The 15,944-nt window shown below is 45.0% G+C and overlaps 1 protein-coding gene across 2 annotated transcripts in view; it reads left to right on the plus strand.

Annotated features, from left to right (window-relative positions):
• Positions 1 to 15,944, plus strand: part of TRANK1 (tetratricopeptide repeat and ankyrin repeat containing 1) — a 235,450-nt gene that overhangs the window by 62,095 nt on the left and 157,411 nt on the right. For both annotated transcript variants that reach the window (XM_073549901.1, XM_073549902.1), the window contains exon 2: positions 5,053 to 5,184. In XM_073549901.1, the coding sequence (XP_073406002.1) occupies positions 5,054 to 5,184 (131 nt within the window). In that variant the 5' untranslated portion in view covers position 5,053. The remainder of the gene's footprint in view (positions 1 to 5,052; positions 5,185 to 15,944) is intronic.

Below are 15,944 nucleotides of genomic sequence, written 5' to 3' on the forward strand. Positions count from 1 at the left end.
CTATGAGCTGTCCCAAGGCGAAGGTATAGATGGAGAATAGTAGGGGTCCTAGGGCAGAGCCTTGGGGAACACCGACAGACAGGGGGCGAGGTGAGAAGGTGGTGTGTGAGAGGGAGACACTAAATGTTCGGTCTGTTAGGTATGATGAGATCCAGGATAGGGCCAGGTCTGTGATGACAAGAGATGAGAGAGTCTGTAGCAGGAGGGAATGGTCTATGGTGTCGAAGGTGGAGGACAGATTAGTGTCGCTTGCTCTTGGCGGTTAGTAAGTCGTTAGTGACTTTAGATAGGGCAGTTTCAGTTGAGTGATGCGGTCAGAAGCCAAATTGTAACCGGTCAAAGAGGGAACAGGAGGAGAGGTGAGAGGACAGTTCAAGATATACATGCTGTTCCAGTAGTTTTGAGGCGTAAGGGAGAAGAGATATTGGGCGATAGTTAGACACAGAGGATTGGTCAAAGGAGGGCTTTTTGAGGATGGGTGTGATTGAGGCATGTTTGAAGGATGAGGGAAAGACACCATTTGTAAGTGAAAGGTTGAAAAGGTGTGTTAGAGATGGGATGAGGACTGTGGCCAAGTTAGGGATGAGGTGAGACGGGAGTGGGTCGAGAGCACAAGTAGTGAGGTGTGATCTTGACAGAAGGGTGGAGAGCTGATCTTCTGTCATGGTGGAGAAGCTGGCTTTTGCAGAACAGGGCTGAGCGGCTAAGAGGGGCATTCGGGGCTGCAGGCCAAAGTTTTGTCTGATCGTGTCGATCTTCTGCTAAAAGAAGGAGGCAAAGTCTTCAACAGAAATGAGAGGAGGGGGAGGAGGTGTTGTGGGACGGAGTAGTGAATTGAAAGTGTTGAAGAGCTGTTTAGGGTTGTGAGACAGGGAGAATGAAAGAGATGCGAAGTAAGTTTGTTTTGCGGCAGAGAGCGTGGACTTAAAGCGGACAAGGGACTGCTTGTATGCGTTGAAGTGCTCAGTAGAATGGGTTCTCTCCCATCTCCGCTCAGCGGCCCTGGAAACCCGTCTCAGTTCTTTGGTCAGGCTAGTCATCCAGGGCTGCCTGTTGATTGTTCGAGTTTTGCTCTGCGTGAGGGGGGCAGCCGAATCAAGTGTTGCTGTTATCGTGGTGTTATAAAAAGTGGCAGCAGCATCTCTAGTGTCATGAAGGGAAGCTATGTCTGTAAGAGGGAGAAGGGACTCAGAGAGTGATTGTAAATTGAGGTGTTTGAGATTCCTGCGAGGGTGAGCGAGTTTATGGAGCTGGGGTTGCGCAGTAGGAGAGGAGAGGGAAGAGAATGTCAGCAGGTTGTGGTCAGACAGGGGGAGGGGTGAGTTATTGAGATTAGTGAGGGAACAGAGACGAGTGAAGATAAGGTCCAGTGTGTGACCATCTTTGTGAGTGGCCGCAGAGGACCATTGAGTGAGGCCGAGGGAAGCCGTGAGCGATAGAAGTTTAGAGGCAGCCGGGGTGGAAGTGTCAATGGGGATGTTGAAGTTGCTCATGATGATGGTGGGGATGTCAGCAGAAAGGAAATGGAGTAGCCAGGTGGTGAAGTGGTCGAGAAAGGTGGAGATGGCTAGTTCCTCGGGGGCGGTAGATGACAGCCAGTTGGAGGGGGAATAGATGCGGACAGAGTGCACCTCGAACGAGGGAAGAGTAGATACATCCACTACTTAAAAAAACCATCCCTCAACCAAAACTGTGCTGCTAACTATAGACCTGTCTCTAATCTTCCCTTCATCTCTAAACTCCTGGAACGCCTGGTCCACTCCCGTCTTATCCGCTATCTCTCTGATAACTCTCTCTTCTCGACCCTCTCCAATCCGGTTTCCGCTGAAACTGCCCTCACTAAAGTATCTAATAACAGCTAAATCAAATGGTCATTACTCCATGCTAATTCTCTTGGATCTCTCTGCAGCATTCGACACTGTGGTTCATCAGCTCCTCCTCACTATGCTCCGTTCCATTGGCCTCAAGGACACCGTTCTCTCTTGGTTCTCCTCCTATCTCTCTGACCGCTACTTTACTGTATCTTTTGCCGGTTCCTCCTCCTCTCACCTTCCCCTTACTGTTGGGGTTCCTCAAGGATCGGTTCTAGGCCCCCTCCTCTTCTCCTTGTACACTGCCCCTATTGGTCAAACAATCAGTAATTAGGTTTCCAGTACCATCTCTATGCTGATGACACCCAATTATATGCTTCTTCTCCTGACATCACGCCAGCCTTTCTAAAAAACACCGGCAATTGTCTAAAAGCTGTGTCTAACATCATGTCCTCACTATATCTGAAACTGAACCTGTCAAAGACTGAACTCCTTGTGTTTCCTCCCTCTACTAATGTACCTATACCCGACATTGCCATTTCTGTGTGTGGTTCCACTATTACTCCCCAGCAACATGCCCGCTGTCTTGGGGTCATACTTGATTCCGAGCTTTCCTTTGCCCCCCACATTCGATCACTGGCTCGCTCTTGTCATCTGCATCTCAAAAACATTTCTAGAATTCGACCTTTTCTTACTTTTGCCTCTGCAAAAAGTCTTACTGTTTCTCTTATTCATTCTCGTCTCGACTATTGTAACTCTCTTCTAATCTGTCTCCCTCTTACCAAACTCTCCCCCCTCCAATCTGTCTTGAATGCTGCAGCCAGGATCATATTCCTCACCAATCGTTACACCGATGCCTCTACCTTGTGCCAGTCATTACACTGGCTACCCATCCACTCCAGAATTCAGTATAAACATATTACCTTCACCCACAAAGCCCTCCATGGCTCAGCACCACCCTACATCTCCTCCCTTGTTTCAGTATACCACCCTACCCACGCCCTCCGTTTTGCTGATGACCTGAGGTTAGCTTCCTCAATAATCAGAACCTCCCACTCCCATCTCCAAGACTTTACACGTGCTGCGCCAATTCTTTGGAATGCACTTCCCAGGTCAATACAATTAGTCCCCAATCCCCACAATTTTAAGCGTGCCCTGAAAACGCATTTATTCAGACTGGCCTATCGCCTCAACACATTAACCTAATCTATCCCTGTGTGGCACAGCCAAAAGTTTTATCATAACCAGGTTCCTCGCATCATGTTCCCACATGCTTTATGCATCCATTAGCCCTCTGTGTCTGTACTGTTACACACTTAGCATTATGGCTGGTCCATACAATCAGGGCAACTGTTACCACCCACCTTTCGTGTCTACCTCTTTCCTCATAGACTGTAAGCTTGCGAGCAGGGCCCTCATTCCTCTTGGTATTTGTTATAATCTATGTGATTATTGTTATGCTGTAATGTCTATTGTCTGTACAAATCCCCTCTGAAATGTAAAGTGCTGCGGATTATGTCGGCGCTATAGAAATAAAATGTATTATTATTATTATTATTATTATAACCCCATCATGTGTGACGTTGTCTTAAAGTTATAATTTTTCCATATTTCTGCCGACAGAGTCATGTGAGGGCTTGTTTTTTGTCGGACGAGTTGACGTTTTTATTGGTACCGTTTTCGGGCACATGACATTTTTTAATCGCTTTCTATTCTGATTTTTGGGATGAAGAATGAACAAAAAACAGCAATTCAGGAATTGTTTTTGGGGTAAAATTTGATAAGTCAGCTTTATTCTTCAGGGTCAGTACAATTACAGCGATACCATATTTATATCATTTTTTATGTTTTGGCGCTTTTACACAATAAAAACTGTTTTATAGAAAAAAATATTATTTTTGCATCCCTTTTGTTATAAGAGCTATATCTTTTTTATTTGTCCACTAGTGGAGCTGTGTGGCGGATTGTTTTTTGCCGGACAAGATGATGTTTTTAGCAATACCATTTTTATTTAAATTTGTCTTTTTATTGCGTTTCATTCCACTTTTCGTTTGGCAATACAATGAAAAAGCATATTTTTTTTTTTTGCTTTGTATATTTTTTTTTACATTGTTCACGGAAGGGGGTTAACTAGTGGGACATTTTTATAGGTCCAGTCGTTCTAGACATGGCGATACCAAATATGTGAGTTTGAGAAAATGTATTAATTTTGTGCCAGTTTTGTTAATTTGGTGCAAAAATCATTAGTGAATAACAGCAGATTAAAAGAAGAAGCGTGACTTCAATAAATCACAAATGCTGAATCGTTACCTTCACATTGTGACTGACTGAATTATTTACGAGAGGGAAGGGGTGACTAAATTTTCTCCATCGCTTGTTATACTTTACATGTGCAGTGTAATACATAAAGTAAGCTTGTTTTGCAAGACATTATACCTACGAAAAGAACATATATTTAATTTCTTATATGGTGAACTAGGTGTAAACAAAGTTGTATTTGAACATTATTTTTTGCTCACATAACAGCAATATTATAGCAGGGTAAGTTTCATTCTAGTTCAGGTTCTCCCATACCTTTCTAAGGGGTTGTCCATTAGTATCTGAAAGAAGCATTATGTAATGGCTGAGACCCTAATTCCAGCAATGTATCACTTGCTTGGCTGCTTGCTGCAGTTTTGATAAAACTCCTGTTGGAGCTCTGACCTGGCCACACCACTTGTTGACCAGCTTTCTGTGTACTTGTTGCATAGGAAGCAAGCTGTCAATGGGTGGAGAGGGTGGGGTTCTATGCAGAGCTCATGATTGTGGAGGACTACCTGTCAGTAGGTTTACAAGTCCTCTAGTTATAATCTCCTGCTGATAAACCAGTGATTTTATTAAAACTACAGCAAGCAGCCCAGTAAGTGACACATTGCTGGAATCAGGGTCTATATCTACATCATGCTTCTCTCACATTATGCAGCAAAAACATGGAGATGGATTCTCTTTAGGGGTTGGACTCCCTGCACCATTCCCCTACTTCCGTGCCCCTTTGAGGCAACTCTCCTTCAGAACACCAGAAAATGCAATACTTGTATCCAAGTCTCCAGAATTTTATCTCCATTTACATCTTTATTTAATCAGCAAAAAAATTGTGACGCTTTGGCCTCACAATGGTCTGTATCAAGACAAGATAAAAATATACTATTGTATAAAATAACATAAAGGCTTTTCATTTAAACAGAATTTTTTTTATTTACAGAATGGATCCTTTTATGTGTTCAAACTGGTTAAAATTGGAAGGAAATGATCTCTACAAAGCTGGCCGCTATCTACAAGCTCTGGAGAAGTATCAGCAGGCCATAGGTGCTTTAGCAGAGATCTTCTTCTTTGGGTAAGCGCTTACACATATTAGAACCTGTGTATGTATTTGTTGATCACGGAGTTTGCATCATTTTATGCAATGTGCTGATATGTTACATGGTGTCCTTCTATATAGAAAGTTACAACTAATCAAAATGTGTCTCATGATGAACATAAAATGTTGTATAATGTGTCAATAATTTAAAATCAAATCTGTGTGTTTATTTCACGGAACCTGACAGCTGATACATGCTGCCCAAATAACATGAAACTGACAAAAGTGTTTACTGAACATTAAGTAATGAAAATTAGATATTGCTTTTCGATTGTGGTTCAATAGAAGACAAAAATAATGAAAATGACCTAGACGAGACCTGGGCAAAGTGCAGCCCATGGACCACATCCAGCCCTCTGGCTGTCTCAGTCCTGCCAACGGACCGAGACAGCCGTGGGGCTGGAAACCAGATGTCCATGGGCCGCACAATGCCCGCCCACACATTGTCTCCATAGGCGCAGGCAGCATTGGTGGAGGAGGGGCGTCCAGCCACTTCCACCAATCAGCGTGTGGAACAGCTGACACGATGACGTCATTTCATCGCGTCAGCTGTGTACCGCCGGAGAGTCAGCGCAAGGGAGGCAGAGAGAAGAGCAGAGTGTCGGGGAACGGGAACGAGGTGAGTATGTGGTGGTCTTTTTTTTTTTCATGTGTATGAACATGGGGTGAACATGGGGATTCTATGGGGCTTTCGTGCAGAACATGGGGATTCTGTGGGTGAGACATGCAGCACATGGGGATTCTATTGGGCAGTTGTGCTGAACATGGGGTTTCTATGGGGGTGACATGCAGCACATTGGGATTCTATGGGGGTGACATGCAGCACATAGGGATTCTATTGGGCCGTTGTGCTGAACATGGGGATTCTATGGGGGTGACATGCAGCACATGGGGATTCTATGGGGGTGACATGCAGCACATAGGGATTCTATTGGGCCGTTGTGCTGAACATGGGGATTCTATGGGGGTGACATGCAGCACATGGGGATTCTATGGGGTTCACATGCACCACATGGGGATTCTATGGGGTTCACATGCACCACATGGGGATTCTATGGGGGTGACATGCAGCACATGGGGATTCTATGGGGGTGACATGCACCACATGGGGATTCTATGGGGGTGACATGCAGCACATGGGATTCTATGGGGGTGACATGCACCACATGGGGATTCTATGGGGGTGACATGCACCACATGGGGATTCTATGGGGGTGACATGCACACATGGGGATTCTATGGGGGTGACATGCAGCACATGGGATTCTATGGGGGTGACATGCAGCACATGGGATTCTATGGAGTTGACATGCACCACATGAGGATTCTATGGGGGTGACATGCAGCACATGGGGATTCTATTGGGGCGACATGCACCACATGGAGATTCTATGGGGTGACATGCACCACATGGGGGTTCTATGGGGGTGACATGCACCACATGGGGATTCTATGGGGGTGACATGCACCACATGGGGATTCTATGGGGGTGACATGCACCACATGGGGATTCTATGGGGGTGACATGCACCACATGGGGATTCTATGGGGGTGACATGCACCACATGGGGATTCTATGGGGGTGACATGCACCACATGGGGATTCTATGGGGGTGACATGCACCACATGGGGATTCTATGGGGGTGACATGCACCACATGGGGATTCTATGGGGGTGACATGCACCACATGGGGATTCTATGGGGGTGACATGCACCACATGGGGATTCTATGGGGGTGACATGCACCACTTGGGGATTCTATGGGGGTGACATGCAGCACATGGGATTCTATGGGGGTGACATGCAGCACATGGGATTCTATGGAGTTGACATGCACCACATGAGGATTCTATGGGGGTGACATGCAGCACATGGGGATTCTATTGGGGCGACATGCACCACATGGAGATTCTATGGGGTGACATGCACCACATGGGGGTTCTATGGGGGTGACATGCACCACATGGGGATTCTATGGGGGTGACATGCACCACATGGGGATTCTATGGGGGTGACATGCACCACTTGGGGATTCTTTGGGGGGTGACATGCACCACATGGGGATTCTATGGGGTTCACATGCACCACATGGGGATTCTATGGGGTTCACATGCAGCACATGGGGATTCTATGGGGGTGACATGCAGCACATGGGGATTCTATGGGGGTGACATGCAGCACATGGGGATTCTATGGGGGTGACATGCAGCACATGGGGATTCTATGGGGGTGACATGCACCACATGGAGATTCTATGGGGGTGACATGCACCACATGGGATTCTATGGGGGTGACATGCACCACATGGGGATTCTATGGGGGTGACATGCAGCACATGGGGATTCTATGGGGGTGACATGCAGCACATGGGGATTCTATGGGGGTGACATGCACCACATGGGGATTCTATGGGGGTGACATGCACCACATGGGATTCTATGGGGGTGACATGCACCACATGGGGATTCTATGGGGGTGACATGCACCACATGGGGATTCTATGGGGGTGACATGCACCACATGGGGATTCTATGGGGGGTGACATGCACCACATGGGGATTCTATGGGGGTGACATGCACCACATGGGGATTCTATGGGGGTGACATGCACCACATGGGGATTCTATGGGGGTGACATGCACCACATGGGGATTCTATGGGGGTGACATGCACCACATGGGGATTCTATGGGGGTGACATGCACCACTTGGGGATTCTTTGGGGGGTGACATGCACCACATGGGGATTCTATGGGGGTGACATGCAGCACATGGGGATCCTATGGGGTGACATGCAGCACATGGTGATTTTATAGGGGTGACATGCAGCACATGGGGATTCTATGGGGGTGACATGTAGCACATGGAGATTCTACTGTGCTGTTGTGCAGAACATGGGGAGGCTATGGGGCTGTGGTGCAGAACATGGGGATTCTATGGGGCTGTCGTGCTGAACAATGAGAGGCTATGGGGGTGACATGTTGCACATGAGGAAACTATGGGGTGACATGCTGCACATGGGGATGCTATTGGGGTGACAGGATACACATGGGGAGGCTATGTGGTTGTCATGCTGCACACGGGGAAGCAATGAGGTTATCATGCTGCACATGGGGAGGCTATGGGTGTGATATGCTGCACATGAGGAGGCTATGGTGGGTCTCATGCAATATATGGGAAGGCTGTGTGGGGCTCATGCTGTATATTGGGAGGCTGTGTGAGGCTCATGCTGTATATGGGGAGGCTGTGTAACTGTATATGTGGAGGCTGTGGGGGTGTCATGCTGCACCTGGTGAGGCTATGGGGGTATCATGCTGCACATGGGGAGGCAATTGGGGTGACATGCTGCACCTGAGGCTATGGGGGCCTCATGCAGTATATGGGAGGGCTGTGTGGGGCTCATGCAGTATATAATGAGGCTGTGTGGGGCTCATGCAGTACATGGGGAGGCTGGCGGGAGCCTCATGCAGTATTTGGGGAGACTGTGGGACTCATGCAGTATATAGGGAGGCTGTGTGGGGCTCATGCAATATATAGGGAGGCTGTGTGGGGCTCATGCAGTACATGAGGAGGCTCTGGGGAGCCTCATGCAGTATATGGGGAGACTGTGGGACTCCTGCAGTATATAGGGAGGCTGTGTGGGGCTCATGCTGTATATAGGGAGGCTGTGTGGGGCTCATGCTGTATATGGGGAGGCTGTGTGGGGCTCATGCTGTATATGGGGAGGCTGTGTGGGGCTCATGCTGTATATGGGGAGGCTGTGTGAGGCTCATGCTGTATATGGGGAGGCTGTGTGAGGCTCATGCTGTATATGGGGAGGCTGTGTGAGGCTCATGCTGTATATGGGGAGGCTGTGTGAGGCTCATGCAGTATATGGAGAGGCTGTGTGGGGCTCATGCTGTATATGGGGAGGCTGTGTGAGGCTCATGCTGTATATGGGGGAGGCTGTGTGAGGCTCATGCTGTATATGGGGAGGCTGTGTGAGGCTCATGCAGTATATGGAGAGGCTGTGTGAGGCTCATGCCGTATATGGGGAGGCTTTGTGAGGCTCATGCTGTATATGGGGAGACTGTGTGAGGCTCATGCTGTATATGGGGAGGCTGTGTGAGGCTCATGCTGTATATGGGGAGGCTGTGTGAGGCTTATGCTGTATATGGGGAGGCTGTTTGAGGCTCATGCTGTATATGGGGAGGCTGTGTGAGGCTCATGCTGTATATGGGGAGGCTGTGTGAGGCTCATGCTGTATATTGGGAGGCTGTGTGAGGCTTATGCTGTATATAAGGGACTGTGGGGGGGTTTCATGCGATATACAGAAGGGGCTGTATTCGGGTTCAAACGATATGTAGAGGTATGTCAGCATACTTAATTCTGATCAATATTAAGTGATGCAATTAATATTAATAAATTAATATTGAGTAGAATTAATTTCAAGCTATTGGTTCGGCCCTCCACAACAGTCATGGTCTCTCATGTGACCCCTCGGGAAAATTAATTGCCCACCCCTGCCCTAGGCAAAAATGATAGCACCCCTAGAAAGTTATTTCAGTGACCATTGTGGGTTTTTCTTACTTTAAAGCACCACTCCAGCATTTGTTTTTTCAGCACTGGAGTTTCTCTTTAAATGTAAGTCCCCTGCCTCTGGTTATATACTCACCCTCCGGCATCTTCACCATTTTTCAACAGTGCTTCAGTCTCGCAGTGCCATTTTGTGACCACAGCTTCTGAATGGCCGGAAGTTAGAAGCTACGTCACAACCTCAATTCTAATCTATGAGAGCCAGAATGAGACTGTCATAGACTTAGATGGGTTAATGACCTCTGCACTGCTCCATGTAACACTAGAGCTTCCGGCAGGTCACTTCAGACTGATGGGAGCAACACTGGAGAACCATGAAGGTGGCGGCAGGTGAGTATCAGACAGGGGGTAGGGGAATTACATTTAAAGCACCACTTCAGCGGTGCAATAAAATAAATGCTAGAGTGGTGCTTTAGCAGAAGAATACAAACAATTTTCTGGTGGTAAAATCACAACATCTTTTAATTATTTATTATTGCGTTCCACACAACATTGGTAAACATTTGTTGATAATGGTTTTAATTTGGTTAAATTCTTTTAAAAGACCTGTGTATGTTTTACGTATAGAAAAGACCTGTCACGGCTACACTTTTTTGGTTATTAGATCACATTGTTTCTTATCCTTTACTATATTTTTGCCTTATTTAATATTCATTTAGGAGGAACATGTTTATCCAACCTGTCACATAATTTTTCTTGCAAGAAGGAAGAGATCCAGCTTCGATCCATAAAATCCAGAGTCTTTATTTAGTAATTAATACATATAGAGCATCATTGCAATACACCCTAGGCATAGGTGTGGGTAAGGGGTGTGAGGGGGTGAAAAATGGAAGCATTTCGAACTCTAGCTGCGTTCTTAGACTCGGCCTGAGTGTATTTTTTTTCCCCATCACAGCAATGCCACAACACACTGGTCAGTTCCCACACTAGTAGACTCATTTTTGGTGTGTCAAGGGTGGCATGAATCGGCTCCCAAATAGTATTCCCGACCATGGCTTTATGAAAAGTACATGTCTCAAGGTTATTTCTCTTTCAGCCTCTAAAATCAAATCCAGGACTTAGACTTTATCCTCATTGCAAACTTAAGCAGAATACAAATTGCAGGAATTTTAGTTGAAGTAATCTACAAGGAGTGGTATGGCAGACACCTCAGACGACCATATAATAATAATGTTTTCCGTGTATCTTCCATACTAAACCAAGTCCTCTGTTAAATGGATTTACAGTTGTGTGAAAGGGATCCTGTCATCATGGTTTTCTACCCCAAACTATTTCCATCTTATGTAAAGATGTAATGCTGATTACAGCCATAGCTTTATTTTAGAAATCTAAGGTTAGGTTTATTTATTGAATTGTTATAAAATTCCCTGCCCGCCATCTGTCTTATGTCAGTGATTGACGCGTCACTCTTTTTTGACTGACTTGCCCTCCCTGCTAGAGATCTAGTTCAAGGGCCATCATTGCCCGGGACGGTGCGCACACACACAATAAGTTCCTGAAGAAGTCTCGCTGTCTGTAGTAAACTGCATAGATTGCAGACAACACCAAACATTGACAGTCCTACTCGCTAGGATGACCGTTGTGGGAACGGTTTGCAGGAGTGAAGAAGACTGTCAGTGTATGGAGCGTTCTGCAAGCCTTGCCATTGCAACCTATCTGCTCCCTAGTGCCCCCTTCCTCTCCTTCCCACTGACTGAAGTTCAGGTGGTGGTTGCATTGTTACATCAGTGATGCAGGACTTCACTAAAAGCTGAGATTATCCGCTTTAAAGGGAATCTGTCAGTAGGGTCAACCCTCCTAAGCCGTCTATTTGGCCGTGCAGGTCATAGAAAGGTGAATAAAATGTCCTATTCCAGAGAAACACATTTTTTCTTATATGTACTGTAAATGAGCTGTTAAGATTTATGAGCCGAACACTGATCTGCATGACAATCTGCCTCCATGCTAAACAAAGGAGACGTTACCAGTGTGAGTCATGTAATAACTGATACTTTGCTCTCATAATCACACAGTTCTGTAGTGAAATCCAGACTAACACATTACAGAAGTAGTGAAGTTTGCCTCGTCACAAAAACATTTTCAGCTGAAGCCTTCTCACAGTGCTTCAGCTTGATTTTCACAGGCAGCCACTGTGGTGGAAGGGATGTAGCTGGCAGCAAATGTGCTTGTTTGTAATGAGACAAGATTCAGTTGTGCTGTACTATGTTAGTTATAATCAGGTACAACTCTGCAGCAAAGCTGGCAGCACTAGAGGAGTGCTACCGCAAATGTTTGTTATAAGACAAAGTTCACTTCTGCTGTACTGTAAATCTGTGTCTGGCTTATAGTTCTAAACTGCTCATTTACATATAAGAAAACCATGGATTTGTCTGGAATAAAACATCGAATCACAGATATCATGGTTTCATTTGTTTAGCACAATAGATAGGAAGAACAGGACACACAATGATAACTAGTCACAGGTCTTTTAGTATAGCACAAGTTCCGTGAACACTAGGTACAACCGGAAAAACAAACATGAGTGTCAACTCTTCCTAGTTGTCACAGTACTATTTGCTTAGTGATTAAGAAACTTAATGTTTGTACAAAACATAAGAGAAATGTAACCCAGCAGAGAAGAAACACCCAGACTAGTGCCTCATCTAGGGGCTGTCTTGTCTGGGCTCCTCTGCACATGGCATTAGTAGAATGCTAAATAACTCAAGGTTGATGGGGCCTTGTACATTTTTAATGAGACTCTAAATATTCAAATTCTGACAACTTTTATTGTTTTCTATTAATTGTTTTTCAATTTTGTATCTTTTCCTGATTCTTAATTATTACTGCTCTTCGTTTTTCTGTGCTTTTAATGCCACAGGACATGTGAAAACCAGGTTTACACTACATGACATAATGATGTGTTTATTATTCATGTGATCTGATCTTAAAATTTACATTTTTGCAACAGATTTTTAAATGTGTTCATTGTATCATGTAGAATTCATCACCCTTTAATAATACATAGAATTTTTGTGTTTCAACTTGCAATTGGAAATTACCTTTGAAGTGCTATCATCTAGCTCCAGTTTATTTGTACCTTCATTATGGATATTACAAATACAGTGAAGGAAATAATTATTTGATCCCTTGCTGATTTTGTAAGTTTGCCCACTGACAAAGACATGAACAGTCTATAATTTTAAGGGTAGGTTAATTTTAACATTGAGAGAGAGAATATTAAAAATAAAATCCAGAAAATCACATTATATAAATTATATACATTTATTTGCTTTTTACAGTGAGGAATAAGTATTAGTTCCCTCTGGCAATTTTTTTTTGCGGATCCGTTTTTTTCCCCATTGACTTTCATTATTGGCGGGTCTTGACGGATTGCTGTCCGTTGCATCCGTTTTTTGTGCGGATCTGCCATAATGTTGCTGTCCGTCAACATCCTCAAAGATTTCCAAACGGAGCTTGCAACATTTTTGTGGCCGGTGGATCCTCCAGACACTGATTTAACCCGAAATTCTGTCTGGGTGCCGGACAAAAAAAAAAAAAAATTCTCTCTCTCTCTCGCCAGCGGTTCCTTTAAATTTCCTCATTTTGCGGATCCGTCAAAAAACGGATCCTCTGGCATCCGTTAACATCAGTTAAGAACGGATCCGCTTGTCCGCCTTTTTGGTGGATTTTAACTGACACAAAAAACTGAAGTGTGAAAGAGGCCTAACTGGTCTGTAGGAGCCAGAACTCTTAATGGTTGTTAGTTGATCAAATACTTATTTTTCAATGGAAAATGCAAATACATTTTTATAATTTATACAATGTGATTTTCTGGATTTTATTTTTGATATTCTATCTCTCAATGTTAAAATTAACCTACCCTTAATATTATAGACTGTTCATGTCTTTGTCAGTGGGCAAACTTACAAAATCAGCAAGGGATCAAATACTTATTTCCTTCACTGTATGTGCAGAAGTTTTTTTTTAATCAATATTTGAGATACCACTTGGAGAAATTAGTCCTGCTTGTTTGTACATGCGCTGTATAAATCGTAGACGTGTGTATATGTGATGCCTGAATATTCGTCTAACATTGATGAACATATCAGTCCTGAGCATGTCACTTTCTGCTCTGTGATGGATATATACGTTATGCTTATTGCACAGTACAGCTTCAGTATTGGTGCAGTCAGCTACAAGAGCCTGACTGATAGCCACAGCTGTAGTAGTATCAAGAATTACAGCGGCAAATGAGGAGTAACAGAGGGAGACTGCGGCACCCCTCCAGTGTGATGGGTTACTATGGCAACCAATGGCTTGGCAATGGCCTCCGAGTCGCTGATTCATGCTGCACCAACCACAATGCATACATAAGACAAGCACAGCACATACAACAGGCGCGTCACACAAGCACAGCATTATTTCAAACATACACGACAAGTCACGCAAGCCCAGTGCACAAATCAGCCATATCACTCAAGCGCACAGATCACGTCACACAGCAATTTCCCGCTCCAAACTGAATCCAGATTTAGGTAGACCCCTGTTCATCCTCCAATGTCATCCAACCACCGATGTGCTCAGAAGCGGAGTATCTTTGTGGTTAACTGGTGCGGGATGAGGCACAAGTGTGGCTGTGCTGAGTTCTGTATAAAGTTGAGTACACCTGCCTCTTTATGGATCTTCGCTGTAAAAAAACAATTACCCCATTTTGTCTTGATTTTCAACGCTCAAAGTAAAGCACTACAGTTTTACTGTACCACAGCCGCAATATGTGGAAGTCTGTGGAAGCTTGAGAGAAGGGGTCCTTTTTCTCTGTAGAGCGGTTAGGGTGTGTGCACACGATGCGGATTCTGCTGCGGTTCTGCAGCGGATTTGGCCACTGCGGACCCGCAGCAGTTTTTGCTGCGGCGTACAATACCATTATTCCCTATGGGAATAAAAAAACGCACTGCAGACGGTGCAGATTTTTCCGCGTGGTTTTCCTGCGGTTTTGAACCTGCAGAAAGAATTGACATGTCAATTCTTTCTGCGGATTCCGCTGCGGTTTGCCATCTCCTCCATTGTGGAGATGAAAAACCAGAGGGCAGAGCCGCAGGCCAATCCACAGGTAAAACCACGGGTCTTTTGACCTGCAGATTTACCTGCGGATTTAACAAAATCCGCGCAGCCAAATCCGCACCCCAATCCGCAGCGTGTGCACGTAGCCTAAGTGTCTGCACCATCTCACTAAAAAAGCAGATACAGATAAGAGAACAGTAGAACAGTGCAGGTAGAGAGACTCACAAAGCATTGTCTCAGCGGGAGCTGCTCCTTCCCTGCCATGCAGTCCTCCTGTATAGCAGTTATCATTGATGGGCTCCTCTCTCACCGCTCGCTGTTCTGTTGGGTCAGTGCCAGCCTAGTGCAAAGTGGCATAGTGGGTATCAGGCTTCCTCTCCTAGCTTCTGGTCACATTGATCCTGGGTCATAGATGTGGCCAGAATTTTCGGCAGCTGTGTGAGCCCTACCCCCGTCCTTTAGGGCCCCTATACAGGTACACCGGAGATACCGTATGTCTGCCCCTGATATGCTTGGCTGCATTTCTCATTAGGGTGGAACCTTACTGAGAGTTTTGTACGTCTTTTGATTTGACTTTTAACTATGTATCTACAGTTGCAGTCCACAACAATATAGTCAGTTGTCTGCAATCTTGTGAAATCCAGCTGTTTTATAGCTAGAAGGGAACCTGTTGGCACAGAAACCACAGTATTTACCTGCCACCACAGTAGCAATCTGAAGGTAAATATCTGTTTTAAACAAGTAAAACAATTTAATCGGAAGTCGACCTATAGTGAGAAAATGATGTACAGTTCTATAAAAGTATGAACTCTTCCATATTTTTTCACATTACATCCACAAATGATATACCAACACTAAGTAGCAAGTATTTGTGACGTGTAAAGGAAATGATATATGGTCTTCTAAATTAAAAATATAAATCTGAAAATTGTGATGTGTATTTGTTTTCGGCCCCCCTGAGTCAATACTTTGTAGGACCACCTTTTGCTAAATTACTGCTGCTAGTCTTTTTGGACAGGTCTTTACCATTTTGCCCATTCTTTGCAGACTAGCTCTGGCTCAGTGAGATTGGATGGAGACGTCTGAACAGCAATTTTCAAGTCTTACCACAGATTCTCAA

Source organism: Dendrobates tinctorius, unplaced genomic scaffold, assembly GCF_039654945.1.
Source record: "Dendrobates tinctorius isolate UK_male_01 unplaced genomic scaffold, ASM3965494v1 ptg000162l, whole genome shotgun sequence".
Classification (NCBI taxonomy): Eukaryota; Metazoa; Chordata; class Amphibia; order Anura; family Dendrobatidae; genus Dendrobates; species Dendrobates tinctorius.